Genomic DNA, 18,285 nt, shown 5'->3' with positions numbered 1-18,285 from the left:
GGGCACCCTGTTTCACTTCTGAATTCTACCTGGTTTTGTGTGTTTTGTTTTTAAATATTTATCTATGTCTACTTGCATGTATGTTTGTGTGACAGAAGAGGGCATCAGATCCTGTTATAGATGGTTGTGAGCCACCATGTGGTTGCTGGGAATCAAACTTAGGTCCCCTCGAAGAGCAACTAGTGCCTTTAACCCTTGAGTCATCTCTCCAGGCCCTGGATTCTACCAGTTATATCTGCCCACACATGTCTACTTCCTCAAATTATGAGAATGTAATAGAAGATATAAAATTAAAAAATAAACATATTAAGGAAAAAATCCCATGAGACATTGAGCATTGGAAATATGGCTCACCTGAACTGAGATATCTCAAGAGCAATATAACCATAGGGCCTCAAGTATTGAGTATGAAAGAATGTGAACAATTACGTTCAATTTAATTTAAAAATACTGATTACATTCAGAAAGGATATTTTGGACATACTGACTTAATGAAGATTTCACCTGTTTCTTTTTAATTCCTCTTTAACATTTATTTAATTCTTTGTGTATGAATGTGTACGGGTGTGGGCATGCCACAGTCTGAGGGGAGATCAGAGGACAACTCTAGTCAGTTTTCTTTCCCCTTCATGTGGGCTTCCATAACAGAACTAGCTTGTTGGACTTGATGACAAGTGACTTTCTCAAGTGAGCCATCTCCTGCTTCTTCCCAAGTCTTCTCTCAGGAACTTTTCCTGCTATTAGGTCCTGTGACATCACATCTGTAGGCAGGCACCCTACGTTTCTTAAGACCATCCTGGTCTACAACAAATGCTAGTAACGCAATCAATGTGCCAGTGTCTTCATCTAGACCACAGGATTGTAGGCTGACCCATTTTCAATTTGCCTAGTAAACAAAATCAGTTTCCACCTCCTTGTTGAAGGTGTTCCACTGGGCTGTGAGGTTTCCTGTGTGTCTCTCTGCCTCCTACTTATAGATGAGGATATAAACTCTCAGCTACATCTTGAGGCAGGCAGGCCTGGCTGGCTCCCTGTTTGCTATGCCCCCATCTATGGTGATTAGGAACTCACCTTCTGCAACACACAAGTTTAAAATCTGTCCTTTATAAGTTGCCTTGAACATGGTATTGCACAGCAGTAGAAAAGTAAGACAATGAGAGACTCTGTCTGAAGGGAACGGGGTGGAATGCGGTCAGGCAGGTCACTGGATGTCTGCCTCCTATGCTCTCAAAACAGGCACACATACACGGCACACACAAACAAAAAAATAAAATAATCCAGAGACCAGATGTGGTGGCCACATAGTTTGTTCATATTTGTTCAAATAGAAATAATCAAGAAAGGCAGGGTAATCCCAGAGCCCAGGGAGGCAAAGGCAGGGCTAACTTGACTTCAATGCCAGTCTAGGCTACAAAGAGTGTTTCAGGCCATTAAGAGCTACGAGGGAGGCCTTGGCTCCGAAACAAACAAAAACCTCCAGAACACTTTTTGGCAGAGTTCCGGAAACACATTTATCACGTAGGTCAAAAGCGGGTCTAGGAATCGGCCAACAGTACCCATCAGTTTCTAACAATGAGGGCGTCAAGCACCCCTAAGAGCACCACCGCTTCACAGCCGGGTGGACTCCAGGGTAGTGCTACTCCGGCTGGACTTCCGGGTAGTGACCAGGCGGGTACCAAGCTTCCCTTCAGTCATCCAAAGTACCAAAGTACCACGTGAGCCCCGCCTGCACAACAAGCCCCGCCCCCCACAGCGAGGACACGAAGGCCTCGCTACGCTTCTTCCACTTCAGTCCGGAGGTCGCTGTCGCACTCCGGGTCTCCAGGCTTCGTTCTTCCTGAGGTCAGTTTCACGTGCTATGTTAGCTCGTGGTCACTGAGATGTCCGTACCCAGCTCAGCCGGTGAAGAACTGGAGGCGAGACGGATGATCTCGGGCAGGGCAGTACTGGGGGAGGGACGAACGCCGCGGCGTCTGCGCACTTGGATGACGCCGCCGTCTCCCTGTGTACCTCCGGCTGGGGGGAAGGGTGGTGGGCCTGGTGTGTGGGTCTACGCATGCGTAATCTCTCCTAGCCCCCGAAGCAGAGTTTCTTTCCCCTGAAATAATTGGCCCTTGGCCTTCCTCTCCGAAAGCACCTCCTCGGGATTTGAGGAGTAGGTGGAGGGCCTGGATAGAGCGAGATTTTTAGTGGAGGGTCGCTCGATCGTCCAGGTCTTCGGAGAATTATGTACGCATAGCCTGAAAGGGCAGCCAGACTAACTAACCCTAGGCCTCCCAGACTCTAGGGGAAATAGAAGAGGCTCCCATGGTAGGCACGTAACTGGTACCGCACCTCGCGACAATCGCTTTGCATTGTTGACAGTCGCTTTGCATTGTTGGATATCGTAGACAGATTTCTGCAGCAATTTATGTCATTTTGGCAATGTGTAGGGAGGACCTTAGAGCGAGCTGATCCTCGTTGCAGGATAGTGGGAAATCTGAAAGTAGCCCACCATAGAGATGGTTGATTCAGTCACATAATTGTGCACAAAAGAAAGTTACATTGTATATAAATATATTTTTGCAACAATGGCTCTGTAAACTGGCCTTTGTATATGTGATGATTGTTTTTTTTCTTTTTTCTTTCTTTCTTTCTTTCTTTCTTTCTTTTTTTTTTTTTTCCGAGACAGGGTTTTTCTGTAAAGTCCTGGCTGTCCTGGAACTCACTTTGTAGACCAGGCTGGCCTCAAACTCAGAAATCCGCCTGCCTCTGCCTCCGGAGTGCTGGGATTAAAGGCGTGTGCCACCACGCCTGGCTTGTTTTTTCTTTTTAAAGACACAATTTCGCCGGGCAGTGGTGGTGCATACTTTTAATCCCAGCACTTGGTAGGGAGGCTAGCCTGGTCTACAGAGTGAGTTCCAGGACAGCGAGGGCTATACAGAGAAACCCTGTCTCGAACCACACTCCCCAAAAAAGACACAATTTCACATTGTAGCCCAGCCTAGCCTGAAACTGATTATGTAGCACTAACTGGTTTTGAACTCACCCTTATCCTTCTTGATGGAAGTGCTAGTGAGGTAAAGGTTGGGCCACTGTGGTTGTACACAGCTAAAGTAGGTTGTGCGTGGTAGCAGTGGCTTAGTGCGGAGGAGGATGAGACCAGCCTTGATTTTGTACTGGGTTCAAGGTGAACCTGGACTACATAGCAAGGCCATATCTTTTTGTTTGTTTTTGTTCTCACTATGTAACCCATGCTCACTATGTAACCCTTGAACTCACAAAGATCCACTTGCCTGGGCCTCTGGAGTAGAGTGCTAGGATTAAAGGCAGCCCATGGCCTGCTGCAAGACCACAGCTTAAAAAAAAACTGTGACAGAGCCATGGATAGATAGTGGTGCATGCCTTTAGTCCTAGCACTCAGGAGGCAGAGGCAGGTTGATCTCTTTAAGTTTGAGGCCAGTCATTGTGAGTTCCAGGACAACCAGAGCTACACAGTGAGACCCTGTCTTGAAAGAAAGAAAGAAAGAAAGAAAGAAAGAAAGAAAGAAAGAAAGAAAGAAAGAAAGAAAGAAAGGAAGAAAGGAAGGAAGAAAGAAAGAACCCAAAATAAAACAAAAAAGGAACAAAAAGCACCCCCCCCCTATTGTAACAGTTGTGAAAAAAATTTGCCAGTTTCATATCTGCTGTCTCTTCACAATTCAGGAGAGAAATTAAAAGTCAAGTGTCTGCAGGAGGAAACTTTTGGAGCCTCCAAAAGATAAACCTTTCTTTGCCCTTTCACCCAGTATCTCCGCCGCTTCCTAAGAGGATCCTCAGGACTATACTGGGGCCCACCTACCCACCCACCCACATGAGTTCTCCCATACAGCTTCCAGGAAAGTTTGTGCAAACTCAGCACCCAGGGGCCCTTGCCCCCTTCACTTCTCACCCTTCCTCACTGGGTGTGGTCTTTGTAGAAAGCTCACTTTCATGCTGGTAGAAGGAAGGCAGGTGCTTGTCTTTAGTTTGTTCTGAGGTCCTGGTATGGTGCTAGAAACTCATTGTACCTGCCAGCCACATGGCTTGCCTGAACCCAGGCTCCTAAGTTGGTAGCCCCTGCCATTTGTCTGTGGGTACTCAGTATCCATGAAAACAACTACAGCTCTCACCTTAAAAGGAATAAGAGATAGTTTATTCTGGAGTCATTGTTAGTGACCATGGCCTGAGAACACAGATTTAGGTTACTCCAGATTCTGTGTTCCCATGGAGGTAGTTTCATGACGTTTTGTAGTTTTACAGAAGAAAATAGTAGTAAACAAGGCAAGTTTAAGTACATTGAAGGGTACATCAGAGAGATTGGTACAACAAGAGGAAGGAAGCTTTTCTGTAAGTCCAAGATGCCAACTGATGACATTCTTGGCTTTTGGTTAGTGGAAGCTACTGGTCTGCTAAAGGATTCCAAAAGGATGCTGGGTGTGGTGACACTTGCCTTTCCTACCAGCAGTCAGGGGGAAGAGGAAGCCACATCTCTGTGAGTTGTAGGCCAGCCTGATCACAAGATATTAGTTGCAACACAGGTAGGCAAGGAAGAGCTGTTCTAGAGGGGTAGAACTAGCCCAGGATAAGGCAGCCTCTGGAACTGCACCAGCCCAATTTCTCCACAGCACTGAAACTCTAATCAGCCAGTCTCTGTAGATACAGCTTCTTTTCAGGAATTCTCCTTCATGGCAGCAACAAATAAAGGCTGGCTGGCCAAAGTTTTCCTTCTAATTGGGCAGGCTTTAATCTTTCCCCAAAGAACTGATCCCCAACTTCACAGGTCAGTTGTTGGTATTGGTTCCATGAGGATGGCTCTGCAGCGATGAAGATTAAGCTCTGTCTGTAGTGGCCACTGCACAGGGTTTATGAAGCTGAGTTCCAGCCTCTTTTCTTGCCTGTCTCTTTGCCTCCTTCTCTCCCTTCAGGGCTCCCTGTCCCAGGTCTTTTAGGGAACACAATTCCTGATTTCCTATGCTGGCCTGCTAGACTCTCCTTTACTTGTATTATTAAAGTTCCCGGAGGGACTCAGAACAGCATCTGGCAAATGACAAGTGTTTAACAAACACTTAGGTGGATGGATGCCAGTTCCTTGGCAAGGGTGTGTGTGGCCATTTGTGCAAGAGAGCAGGGCTCCTGAGTGACAAACTCTCAATGCTGACTTTTTCCACAGTGCTAGAATCCCAGCACTCAGGAAGCAAATCTGCATGTTCAAGGCCCTCCTGGGCTACACATCAAGACCTTATTTCAAAAATACAGAAACCAAAAGCAAATCCTATAACTTGGGAGTATGTTACAAAGTTTAAACATGGGCTGGAGGGATGGCTTAGGACACTGCTCTTCCAGAGCACCCAGGTGTAGTTCCCAACACCTGAATGGTGGCCATTCCCCAAGAATCTGATACCCTCTTCTGGCCTTCCTGGGCACGATGCACAGATATATATGCAGATGAAGCATTCATATATAAACGATATTTAAGACAAATATCAGAAATGCTTAGTGACGAAATGCTTGAGAGCCCCATGCATCAGAGGCTCTCGACATCCCAAGCCCTATCCCCAGGGAGAAAGGCTGTTCATAATGAACACTGTTCTAGCCATGAAAACCTGGTCGGCCTGTAGGAGAGATGGGTGTGTTCATACCAGAAGCTCTCATCACAGTCACACCCATTTCGTGGCAGCTGTGGATCATTTTACGTATTTTTAGTCAGGCTCAAAGAAGTGACTCAGGTTTGTCAAGTTCTGTTCCCAAAGTGCAGCCTGCATGTGGGAGGGACAGACCTAGTGGGCGGTCTCCAGTAGGCAAAGTGAAAGGCTAGTTGGGGCCAGAGAAAGAGAAGCGGCGAAAGTCTCTACGCCCCGCCCTGGGCGGAAGAAAACGGATCGTCTGGGACCTCTTGCAGCGGCACCAGGTGAGCAAGGGCCATGTTCCGGGGCGCCCGGCTGCCTTTGAGAGTTTTTTTCGGGTCCCTTCCTGGCCCTCTTAATACGTGGCAGAGCGGCTGGACCAGAAGGTTTGAGGGATCAAAAAATTGGGCGGGGGCGGGATCACGGGCCCGGCGAGTCTCTGAGGCCTGTTCCTCCCTTAGGGTGACACATTTGTGCCTCAGAGGAGCCTTGCTTGGTGCTTGAAGGCTGACCTCATAGCTCCGTCGCCAGCGACCTGTTCGCTCGCTCACTTTAAGGCCCAAAGAGGGTGTCTTCAGATCCTAGGATTAACCCAACAGCTAGGAGCAGCTAGTTAGCAATATCCAATCACATCAAAGCAGAGGCCTGAATCATGCTTCTAAGCCAGGCTGGTGGGACCTCCTGCCTGGTCCCAAGGCCAAACAGGGGGAGGAGTGTGGGAGAAGAACCAGCTGCCTGGGTTCTTTCACATCCCTTGCCCCTGACCTCAGATGATCGTCAGGACTGGCTGGCACCCTGCCTCCCATAAAGTCCAGTCCTGTGCTTTCCTCAAAGGTAGATACTCTAGGACCCTGTAGTCTGTAGTGCATAAGAGAGCAGGTGTGGGTTGCACCTGTGACTAGAAGTACTGTAGCTACCCCACCCCAGTGGCAGTGCCCTAGTGATGACTGGCTTTGGATGACACATCTGATCCAGGCAGTGCTGGTTTTACTCCCTGGCGAGTTGTGGGTGGGGCTAACTGGTTTCTCCATGCCCTGGCTATATGTCCACAGTGAGTTATCTCTGCCGTTGCCTCAGTTTTCCCTGTCACTAGCCCTTGTGTCAATATGTGTAAAGTGCTCCTGGTTAGCATTAAGGGGGTATCCTCCTAGCCCTGGGAAGGAAGGGGAAGACCCCGTTAGTAAAGCCATGTTGTGCCAGGCACTGTAACTTCACACAGAGCTGTTTGCCAGTTTCGGTAACTGTTATAGAGAGCAGCTGAAGTGACTTCTGTTTCTCTTAAACAGAACCTAGTACCGCTCTCCCTTCAGTGCTAGGAGCACAGCACTGATCTCTTCTTTCAAGCCTTCCAGGATACCCACATGCTGTCCAGGCTAGCTTGCTTGACAGATAGTTGCTTAGGAATGTGGAGACATGGGTATTTGTCTCTAGGCCTCAGATACATCCTTCCACAGCCAGTGCCTGTCATGCTTATTCAGGTTGTCAGAGCCTGTAACCTGTTTGTCCCAGCTTTCCTAGTGTGATACACTGCCTGGATCCTTTGCAGGCTGGGCCTGAGCTGGCTGAGGATTGTGAGAAGTTGGTCCTGGCCTGAGTCCCTAGACTCAGAAGGAAGTCACAGAAGCAAAAGCTATAGTGACTGCCTCTGAATACTCTCCTTTTCCCCCAGAGTCCTGTGCCTTCCTGCCCTTAAGGTGGTTGCTTGTGTCCAGGCTTCATGCTCCCTGGCCTTTGACTTTGTATAGGGCTTGGCAACAGTAGAGTATGGTGCTGGACCAACTTGTTCTCAGAGTAAGAAGTAGGCTGAATCAGCAGTAAGCCCCACTACTGGAGTTTCCAGACCGTAGCCAGGCTCCCACAAATAAGCAGGTTTCCAGGCCAGAGTTGGTATCCTGGTGCTGGGTGACTGGGTTCCTTCAGAGGCTAGGGGGTGACTGTGTCGCATAGTCCTAGGCTCTCAGGTTCTGCTCCTCTTAATGGTACCATGTAGTTAGCTTCTCCCTGATAACTTATTTCCGGGATACTCAATGTGTGGACAGACTTGCTGGGGAGAGGCTGGGCCCCTACTGGAAAAAAATACTCTCTTAACTTTTGGACTCATCTTTTTACAAATTCTAGCCTGTCGAGATAAGAAATTTTCTCAAGAGCTCTCTTCCTTCTTCTTTTGCCCAGACTGCACTGTGCACCCACCATGAGTCTTGACATCCAGTGTGAGCAGCTGAGTGATGCCCGGTGGACAGAGCTCCTTCCTCTGATCCAGCAATACGAAGTGGTCAGGTAGGAGCAACCTTGGGGACCAGTTGGGTCTGGCTGGGAGGGCAGTACTCTGTTGTGGAGGTGGGTGGTTCTTGTAGCTTGGGGCCACCTGATGGGCTTGGTGTGTTCCAATAGTACTTTCTCTATTCGTGGGCATGAAGATGTTTTGCATAATCTTTATTTATTTATTTTTTTAGAATTAACACAGGAAGCCTTTATTAAAGATTATGGAAAATTACTCATAGGCAACAATATACAGGTTAACACACCTCAATTGCTAACACGTGACTGGTTACTAGCAAAGAACTTGTCCTAACTGAAGTCCAGATACATTCTAATGATCTAGCATGAAATCTTTGCATCTTTAAAACGGCCAGCATGTCATAGCCATGCAGATCTGATTCTAGGGCAGTGGGACACGCAGAAGGGGTGGGGCAGGATCCTAGTACATTGATTAAAAACTTTAGGAAACTATCTTCAGGGTAATCAGTTACAAGGCCATTCAAGGAAACTCACATGGCCCTCACTCTTTATTTGTAAACTGGACTTCACCTATTTCAGCTTCGATACTAATCCTCAAGTGGAATACAGGCAAGCCTGGTCGCTACATGCAAGAGTACTTCACCTTGGAGCCATTCAGTCACGAGTTTCTTGTAGTTTTCAACCTACGCTTGTGTCAGAGGCAGCAGCACGGCTGGGCAGTGGGGACCGGCTCGGGTGGATCGGCCACCAAGGCCGGGACCGAAAGCTGTTTTGCATAATCTTCATGAGATTTTCATGAGTTATTCTTGAGTTTTTCAACATTTTTGTACATTTGTTTTTAGACAAGGTCTCACTCTATAGCTCTTACTGACATGGAATTGGGCAATTGATTTCCAACACAGTATAAACCGAGCATGGTGGCACAAGCCTATATCTCAGCATTGGGAAGGTGGATGCAGGAGAATCAGAAGCCTAAGATCATTTTCTGACCTTGGTACATAGTTTGAAGTTAGTCTGAGACATACAAGTTTAAAAATAACTACAGGTTGTGTAGCTCATGTAGGTAAGGCAGTAGAACTTGCCCAGCACGCATGTATCATGTATGAGAAGCATATGTGAACCACTACAGACTCAGGTAGGGCGGGCGGGCATGGTGTGTCGGGTGATGTTGCAGCTGCAGGTGGCAGACACCTTGCATTCAGCATTTCCAACCCTTATTGCTCAGCTTTTCCTTCTGGCTGAGAAAAGGAGTTGCAACCCTCCTTACTCGTCCGTTACAGTGCTTGGGGACTTAGGTTTACAGGCTGCACATAGATGCCTGCTTCTTCTTCATCTTTCCTGAGACAGTTTTAGGTTCGTAGCAGAGTCAGAGGGTTATTTAGGCACCCTCAGCCCTCCATCAGCTTCCTATAACCATCTCCCATTTTGCCATGCTGCCTGGCATTCTAGGCAGACATAGATTCCCAGATTTGCCCTGTGACTTTCCCCCATTCTGATCGCTGAGGATCCCACATGACTTTACTGATCATCTCATTAGACCCTTCTGCAGAGTTCCACTTCCTCTTGTAACCTGAGTTTTGAGTCTAGATACCCTGGCTAGTCAGTGATTTTCACGGTGGTCATGTGCTTTTCGGAGAGTATGGACACACTCTAGGTGTGGTCAGTCACATGGTGTTCTGGGTGTACGGTGGCCCCATGTGGTCGTGACTGAGTCATCCTCTGCTATGATTCATTATGTACTCATGCTGCTGCAGCTCTGACCAGGTCTGAGTTCCTCTGCATACTGTCAACATCCACTCCTACCCTGGCCACCCCACCTCGAAGTGCTGGAGCTTTGTACAAGCTAGGCAGGCAATTCCAGCTCTTGCTTTTGAGACAGCTTTCTTCCACATGTAGCCCAGGCTGACTTGGAGCCTGTTTCAAGTTTAAGCATTGTAGTTATAACCCATATTTGAATTCCTCGGCTCTGGATGGGTCTTCCAGCTGTTTTGTGAGACTGACGGTTGGGTCTGAGGCCAGCGCCGTGCTGACACAGTACTGTTTGCAGGCTGGATGACTGTGGCCTCACTGAAGTGCGGTGCAAAGACATCAGCTCAGCAGTCCAAGCCAACCCTGCCCTGACAGAGCTCAGCCTTCGCACCAATGAACTGGGTGATGGCGGTGTGGGTCTGGTGCTCCAGGGCCTGCAGAATCCCACTTGTAAGATCCAGAAGCTGAGGTAAGCCCAGGGGCTCAGCCCAGCCTATCCAGGGCAGAACTTGGGGCAGACAGGCAGCTGTGATGTCAAAAGCCACTGAGAGGTTGGGGAGGTGTGGACAGCTTGTAGTGATAGGCACCGCAGCTTTAGCCAGGACATCAGTGAATTGTGTAGTGCTGGGACAGGCTATATTATGGCATTGTTCCCGGTCCCAGTCCCTAGTAAAAGTCTGGCTGAGCCATACTGGCCTCCTTTGGTCTGGAGGCCCATCTAGAGAAGCAGTACCTAACCCTGCGAGATGTGATAGGAACCTGTTCACGACCGCTGCTGGCGGCATGTGCTTCAGCCTTCAGAACTGCGGCTTGACGGAGGCTGGCTGTGGGATCCTGCCTGGCATGCTGCGCTCTTTGTCTACCCTGCGTGAGCTACATCTCAATGATAACCCTATGGGGGACGCAGGCCTGAAGCTGCTCTGTGAAGGACTTCAGGACCCCCAGTGCCGTCTTGAGAAGCTTCAGTGAGTGTATACCTTGTCCGGGTCTGAGCTCTTTGCAACCCATGACCCAGAGCCCAGCCAGGAAGCTTCACATCAGCACAGTAGATGAGAACCTTGGAGGGGATTCCTAAGACCTAAGGGCCTCCCCTTTGCTAAGGGCTGGTAGCTGCCCTAGCCTGAGATGAGGAGCTGATGCTGGTGGGGTCGGCTAGATTCTGTCCAGTGTGATCCCAGATGAGCTGAAGACACTTCTCCAATGGGAATTTGTTTATCTGCTGGGTCTGGGAGAACCTCGCTCATGTTGGTAGGGCTCTTTTCAGTGACAGTTTTCCCTGAGCAATGCTAGTGTCCATATGAGCCTGGCAGCTCTAGGTATTCACTGTGCCTGAATAACCAGATAAGGTCTAAGGAAGCAACTGGGAAATAAGATTCCAGCACCCCTACGTCTCCCTGATACTGCACTTCTAGACCTATCCTTAATCCTTTTGATGTGCCTGCCCCCAGGTTGGAATACTGTAACCTCACAGCTACCAGCTGCGAGCCCCTGGCTTCAGTGCTCAGGGTGAAAGCTGACTTTAAGGAGCTAGTATTGAGCAACAACGACCTCCATGAACCTGGTGTCCGTATTCTGTGCCAGGGCCTGAAGGACTCTGCCTGTCAACTGGAGTCACTCAAGTATGTACTAGGCCACAGAGGCTAAGGGGTCGGGCCAGGCACCAGTTCTCCTTTTACCGTATCCTATGTCTCCAGGCTGGAGAACTGTGGTATCACAGCAGCCAACTGCAAGGATCTGTGCGATGTTGTGGCCTCCAAAGCTTCGCTACAGGAACTGGACTTGAGCAGCAACAAGCTAGGTAATGCAGGCATTGCAGCACTGTGCCCAGGACTGCTGCTTCCCAGCTGTAAGCTCAGGACTCTGTGGTGAGTTGGTTCCCAGTCTCTTTTCATAGGGATGGAAGACATGGTGGAATGAGGGACATTCGTGAATAATGTTGTTATCCCACAGGCTCTGGGAATGTGATATCACTGCAGAGGGCTGCAAGGACCTGTGCCGTGTCCTCAGAGCCAAGCAGAGCCTGAAGGAACTCAGCCTTGCTTCCAATGAGCTGAAGGATGAGGGTGCCCGGCTGCTGTGTGAGAGCCTATTAGAGCCTGGCTGTCAGCTGGAGTCACTGTGGTGAGGGCCTGAGTGGGGCTAAGGTATATCTAGGACAGAAAAGACAGAAAGCCTAGAGTAGAGTGAGGTTTGGAAGATGCTGGTGTACCCTGGAAGACGGGATCAGGAAGAGGACAGCATTAGATTGAGGTAGATAAACAGATGCTGCGGGGAAGGGAAGGGGAAGGGAGTGGGTGTCAGCCACCTGGGTCCCTTTAATGGACCTTCAAGGGAAGGGCTCCTTGGAAGAACTGGTTCCAGCCTTTCTGTTCCCACAGGATAAAGACCTGTAGCCTCACAGCTGCCTCCTGTCCCTACTTCTGCTCCGTGTTGACCAAAAGCCGTTCTCTGTTGGAGCTGCAAATGAGCAGCAACCCACTGGGAGACGAGGGAGTCCAGGAGCTTTGCAAGGCCCTGAGCCAGCCAGATACAGTGCTGCGTGAGCTTTGGTAAGTAGGCTGCAGAGGTAAGCAGAGCTCCATTGAAATGGGGTCTGTGTAGCCCTAGTACTCACTGTGAACAGGCTGGCCTCCAACTCATTTCCTTAGTCACGTTCTAGCTTCAGAGCATGCGTTCTGTATTAGATGAGTTTCCAGTACTCTTGTGTATCCTGGTCAGTGAGCTAGATGTAGAACCTAGGGTACTATTTCTCCCATTTCTTTCTGGTTCAGGGAGATGTTTTGGTTTTCCAAGATAGGGTTTCTTGGTATAACTGAGCCCTGGCTGTCCTGGACTAGCTTTTGTAGACCAGGTTGGCCTTGAGCTCACAGAGATCTGCCTGCATCTGCCTCCCAAGTGCTGGGATTCAAAGGCCTGCACCACCACACCTGGCTCTTTGGCAGACTTTAAAATTATTTTACATTTTTGTCCACGTGTATATTTACCCCCACATGTGTATACACCATGTGGAAGTCAGAAGATAATTTGCAATTGTTTTTCTACCGTGGGGTTCCAGGCATGGGATTCAGGTTGTTGGATTTGGCGGCAAGTAAGCCCAGCCCTCTTGAGCAGCCCTGAGATTTTCTACCCATTGTGCTCTGGGTTATTGATTTGTCTTTATGTGGGTCTTGGCCTGGGCAATTAATGTGATTTTTTTTTCTTCTTCTTCTTTTTTTTTTTTTTTGGTTTTTCGAGACAGAGTTTCTCTGTATAGCCCTGGCTGTCCTGGAACTCACTTTGTAGACCAGGCTGGCCTCGAACTCAGAAATCCACCTGCCTCTGCCTCCCGAGCGCTGGGATTAAAGGTGTGCTCCACCACATCCAGCGCTTTTTTTATTAATGTGCTTTCTTGTCCTTTCTCTCTACAAAGTCCAGGAGTCAGTCCTTGGGTTTTAAGTCCAGGAGTCAGTCCTTGGGTTTTAAGGGAGGACAATCCAATCCCTCCTCTCATTTTTTTAAGTTTTTAGAGCATCATGTCACTCTTAATGTCTTGTCCTTTACCATTTACCCTTCTGTGGCAGCACATCCTGACTTTGTCATTCTGGATGGGACACCACAGGGCTAACAGCCTGGAGTCTCTCCTGTCCAGGAAATAGCATCTTGGTTGTGGGATGCTCTGCAAGTCTTGATGAAAGGAGTGTGGGTTCTCTCCTATGAGGCTTGGGGCCTGCTATATTCACCTACAGGTGGGGTTCTGCAAATTCCAGCTATACCTCAGGGAGCCAATCAATCCATAGCAGCTTCTTGTCTCCGGGCCTACATGTACCTTGTACTCTCTAGTACCTCGGGGAAGTTCCCTCTGATTGGTATGGGTACTAGACCTGCTCACTTACTCCTTTGGCCTGTACCCCAATCTCCCTCAGTCTGGAAACCTGTCTACCGTGTCACTTTCTATGTGCATCCTGATGTAGTTTGGCCTTGGTGCACAGGCTTTTGGCCTAGCCAGGCTCCTGGTGCTAAGAGACATGGATATGCCCTCTGAGGCTGTGCACCGTTCCCTCTCAGGGGAAGCTAGAGTTCTATTTTATCCACCTGAGGGAAGCATGAAGTATGGAGGGGCTGCCTTCCTGCTAAATCGCGGATGTGGGGAACAGCTCTGCCCTTTCCATCCAGGTTGGGAGACTGTGATGTGACAAATAGTGGTTGCAGCAGCCTTGCCAATGTCCTGCTGGCCAACCGCAGCCTGAGGGAACTGGACCTCAGTAACAACTGCATGGGGGGCCCAGGTGTCCTGCAACTGCTGGAGAGCCTCAAACAGCCCAGCTGCACCCTTCAGCAGCTCGTGTAAGTACTGGGGCTGCCGGGGCTCAGAGGGTTGTCAGGAAGGTGGGCACCTCAACTCACTTTTCTCTGCTTGCCTGTGTACAGCCTGTATGACATTTACTGGACAAATGAGGTGGAAGAACAGCTTCGGGCCCTGGAGGAGGAAAGGCCTTCCCTGAGGATCATTTCCTGATGTTCCTCTGGACACATCAATCCAGCCCCAGGGGCAGCCAGCAGGATCTCTGGCTCTGGGTGTCCTTGTGTTGACCGGCAATAAGCACTGTGGTCTTACTTCAGTAGAAAACTTTAAGACACTTTATAACTATTAAAACACTTTGATGGCAAGAAAGGTCCTTGTCGTTCTTTGTGGGTTGGTGTAGCTCTGCTATGGACCTATGATGCCATGACTGCTTCCTGTGTAGAGGGCAGTTCATAGATAGACTCAGCCCAGCAGTCCTTACTCAGTCTCAAAGATGGCCTTAAAACACCAGGCTCTTAAGCTGGGCAGTGGTGATACACGCCTTTAATCCCAGCACTTGGGAGGCGGAGGCAGGTGCACTTGGGAGGCAGAGGCAGGTGGATTTCTGAGTTCGAGGCCAGCCTGGTCTACAGAGTGAGTTCCAGGACAGCCAAGGCTACACAGAGAAACCCTGTCTCGAAAAACAAAAACAACAAAAAAAAAACCCAGGGTCTTGCTACTGTAGCCTTGGCCAGCCTTGAATACCTACTGCCAAGTACTGGGACTACAGACAGTGTAGAGGGGTTGCCAGGAGCTGTGCACCATTACACCTTGCTCCAGGGTAGGCCTTAAAGTGATTTTCAGAGGTGAAATCTTCCTCCTGCCCACACTGAGGAGTCTGAGTGAGGAGGACCTCGGCTTGCAACAGTCAAGCATGACTTTGAAAGATACATTCCCAAAGCTGAAGTCCCAGGAGGACTGGGCTAAGACCCAGTGGTAAAGCTCTTCCCAGTACAGAAGGGTTGAAAACAAAGCAAACCACAAGAGAGCAAAATCTTTAAAGTCTAAAAACCCCAAATTATAGAAGGTTGAAATCTTCAAAGTGAAATTGCCAAACTAATTTCCATGACTAAAAGCACTTAAGAGAAGGGTGGTCACACAAAAGTCGACAAGAGACTGGCTGTGTGATGTGGCAAAAATGAAAGCTAAGGGGTTTGCTTTTTTTTTTTTTTTTTTGAGTTTAAGGTGTATTTTCTTTTTTCTTTTTAATTTTTTTGGTTTTTCTTATAAATCCTGGTTAAAACAACAAAAGTTGGTTGTTGTAGAAATTCTTAAGCCCAGTCTGGGGTTTCTACGCTGCCTTTGACCATTTAGTTTCCGGTTCAAAGACACACAACTTCTGTTATTTACAATAAGCATTAAACAGGACAAGAGCTGGGCAGATATCTACCCTCTATGTTATTAAAATCTATTTTCTATCGATAACTCTTGAGTTATTACTTCCTATGTTTCATCTGGACAGGGTTTCTCTGTGTAGCTCTGGCTGTCGTGAAACTCACTCTGTAAACCAGGCTGGCCTGGAACTCAGAAATCCACCTGCCTCTGCCTCCCAAGTGCTGGGATTAAAGACGTGCACCACCACTGCCTGGCAAGGTTTATTTTTATTATTTCTTTTTATCTTACTTATCAGACAGGGTCTCATTATGTAGCCTTAGCTGAACACACACCTGCTAAGTAGACTAGGCTGCCCTTGAATCCACAGAGATCTGCCTGTTCTTTGTCTCTCAAGTACTGGGATTAAAGGCGTGTGCAAATTTACTTTTTATGTGTTGGGTGTTCTGCAAACATTTATGTCTGTGCAGTATGTTCATACCCAATAAAGCGGGGGAGTGTCCAATCCTCTGGAACTGAGTTACAGCCGTGTGGTGCTGGGAACAGAAACCAGGTCCTCTGTAAGAGCAAGCTAACTGCCTGGTGCTTAGTCATCTCTCTAGTTCCCCACCCCCATATATATATATCTGCCCCCTTTAGCAGAAGGGACTGTGTTTATTGGTGCACATACATAGCCATGGGGCAGACTCTCTTCTGCAGAAAGTCAGTCAGAAAAAGGTCATTTATTATTTTTCCTAAAGATAGGTTCTCTGTGTAGCCCTGGTTTGTCTCTTAAGAGATCAGCCTCCTTTTGCTGAATGTTGGGATCAAAAGCATGTGCTGTCAGGCAATGCTGACTGACAGGCAAGGTATTCCACCATCACCCAGGCTGGCCTTAACGTTACAGTAGCCCTGCCTAAATTACTTGGAGTGCTGCAATCACAGGCATAAACCACCATGACCATCAACTGTTGAGATCTGGTCTTTTGCTGTGTATTATAATGGTAAGGGAGGGACCCCAAGACTTGGTTGCCCCAGAGACAACAAAGTCTGAATGGAGTCTCAAGTGACAGTATGTGACCTTGCCTTCAAGTTATTTCTGGTTGGTAAATAAAGATGGCAACAGCCAATAGTTGGGCAGAAGAGACACAAGCAGGTTTTAGGGTTCCTGGGCCTGGAGGAATCAGGAGAGGACCCCAAGGGAGAGGAGGGTGAGGAAGAAGAAAAAGTCACCATGAGTTTGGAGTCAAGAAAACATGGCCTTGAAGGCTGGTCAGTTGGGTGTTAAGAGCAGCCCAGATGAAACACAGTAATTAATAACTCGGAGTTATCGATAGAAAATAGATTTTAATAACATAGAGGGTAGATATCTGCCCAGCTCTTGTCCTGTTTAATGCTTATTGTAAATAACAGAAGTTGTGTGTCTTTGAACCGGAAACTAAATGGTCAAAGGCAGCGTAGAAACCTCAGACTGGGCTTAAGAATTTCTACAACAGGGCTGGTGAGATGGCTCAGTGGGTAAGAGCACCCGACTGCTCTTACTGCTCTTCCGAAGGTCCAGAGTTCAAATCCCAGCAACCACATGGTGGCTCACAACCATCCGTAACAAGATCTGACTCCCTCTTCTGGTGTGTCTGAAGACAGCTACAATGTACTTACATATAATAATAAATAAAAAAAAAAAAAAAAAAAAAAAAAAAAAGAATTTCTACAACAACCAACTTTTGTTGTTTTAACCAGGATTTATAAGTAACCTGATTAAAAATGAGCAATACATCTAAACAGATACAGCTTTAAGACAAAGCCAGGTAGGAAAATGCCTGTTGCCATTGGTCACCTGGGAACTGCAAATCAAACCCAGTAAGGTGTCACCTTACCTCATGAGAATGGCTGTCAGGAAAGAGAGACACCACGGGCATGGGGCTGTGGAGATGTCTCTGTGAGAAGAGCACTTGCTGCTCCTATAGAGGCTCTGTTCCCAGCACAGCTCTGGACTATCTTCTTTACTCCACTTCCAGGAGACCCAAAGACATCTGGCCACAGGCACTCATGTGGTGCACATGCACACATCCAGGCAAACACTTCTCATAAAGGAAAATCTTTAAAACATTTTAAGTAGTTTAGAAAAGAAAAGGGAAGAAAAGAAAAGAAAAGAAAGAAAAAAGAATCAGGTGGTGGTGGGGCACGGCTTGGAGGCAATCTCTGAGTTTGAGGCCAGTCTGGTCTGGAGTGAGTTCCATGACGGCCAGGGCCGTTACACAAAGAAACCCTGACTCGAAGAAACAAAACCAAAAAGATAACAAATACTGGTCAGAGTTAAAATTGGTTGCTCAGTCTTCTAATTCCACCACTCGGGAAGTAGAGGCAGGGAGACCGCTGCAAAGTGTGAGGACGCAGAGAGATGAGCAAACTTACAGCTGGTAGAAATGTGCAGTTAGTACAGTATGGAAAGGAGTATGGGATTCCTCAAAGATGTAAAAAATGGAACTATGGGATGGCCCAGCAATTGCACTACCATACACACAAAACCCAAGCTGAATCAGTCAGTGTCAGATACCTGTACTGCCTGCATCACTACAGCAGTGGTCACAGCAGCCAGAGAGTTGGAGGAAAACAACGGAGGTACATGGGGGTGGACAGGGGCTAAGGACACCTCTAACTTCAGCCCCAGGGGGTCTGATTGGCCTCCTCTATTGCCATCTGCACTCATGTACAGACATAATTAAGAAAAAAATTTAAAAATTTAAAAAGAACTTTTAGTTAAACATAGTGGCACAAACCAGAATGTGGGAAGCTGAAGCTGGGCTGCTAAGAACTTGAAGCAAGCTTGGGTTGGACACCGAGGCCTGTGCCAGTCTGAACTATGCAGCAAAACCCTGGCTCAAAAATCCAAAGACACGACCCGTTGCCTTAGTAAGCTAAGGGCATGACTTGCACATTTGCATTCGTGGGAAAATTGAACTTGTTGGCAGACAAATGGTTTGCTACTGCATTCCCAATGGCTGTGACCGTAAAGCAAGGCTCACAGTCATTTCTCGTGGT

General features: G+C 48.0%; 1 protein-coding gene across 3 annotated transcripts; it reads left to right on the top strand.

Annotated features, from left to right (window-relative positions):
• Positions 1-1,732: 1,732 nt before the first annotated feature.
• On the top strand, positions 1,733-14,258 carry Rnh1 (ribonuclease/angiogenin inhibitor 1). 3 transcript variants are annotated; one of them, NM_001172100.1, is made up of 10 exons: positions 1,733-1,842; positions 7,797-7,901; positions 9,910-10,080; positions 10,406-10,576; positions 11,060-11,230; positions 11,306-11,476; positions 11,562-11,732; positions 11,990-12,160; positions 13,764-13,934; positions 14,019-14,258. In NM_001172100.1, exons 2-10 carry the CDS (start codon positions 7,816-7,818, stop codon positions 14,104-14,106), a joined length of 1,371 nt encoding a protein of 456 aa, NP_001165571.1. In that variant the 5' UTR covers positions 1,733-1,842; positions 7,797-7,815; the 3' UTR covers positions 14,107-14,258. The 3 variants fall into 3 exon arrangements, with proteins under 3 accessions (NP_001165571.1, NP_660117.2, NP_001165572.1); NM_145135.3 differs by lacking the exon at positions 1,733-1,842 and adding an exon at positions 5,648-5,908; NM_001172101.1 differs by lacking the exon at positions 1,733-1,842 and adding an exon at positions 5,898-6,010.
• Positions 14,259-18,285: the final 4,027 nt, after the last annotated feature.

Source organism: Mus musculus, chromosome 7 (genome assembly GCF_000001635.26).
Source record: "Mus musculus strain C57BL/6J chromosome 7, GRCm38.p6 C57BL/6J".
NCBI lineage: Eukaryota > Metazoa > Chordata > Mammalia > Rodentia > Muridae > Mus > Mus musculus.
Note: the sequence above shows the minus strand (reverse complement) of the source record. Positions and strands in the feature narration are given on the sequence as shown.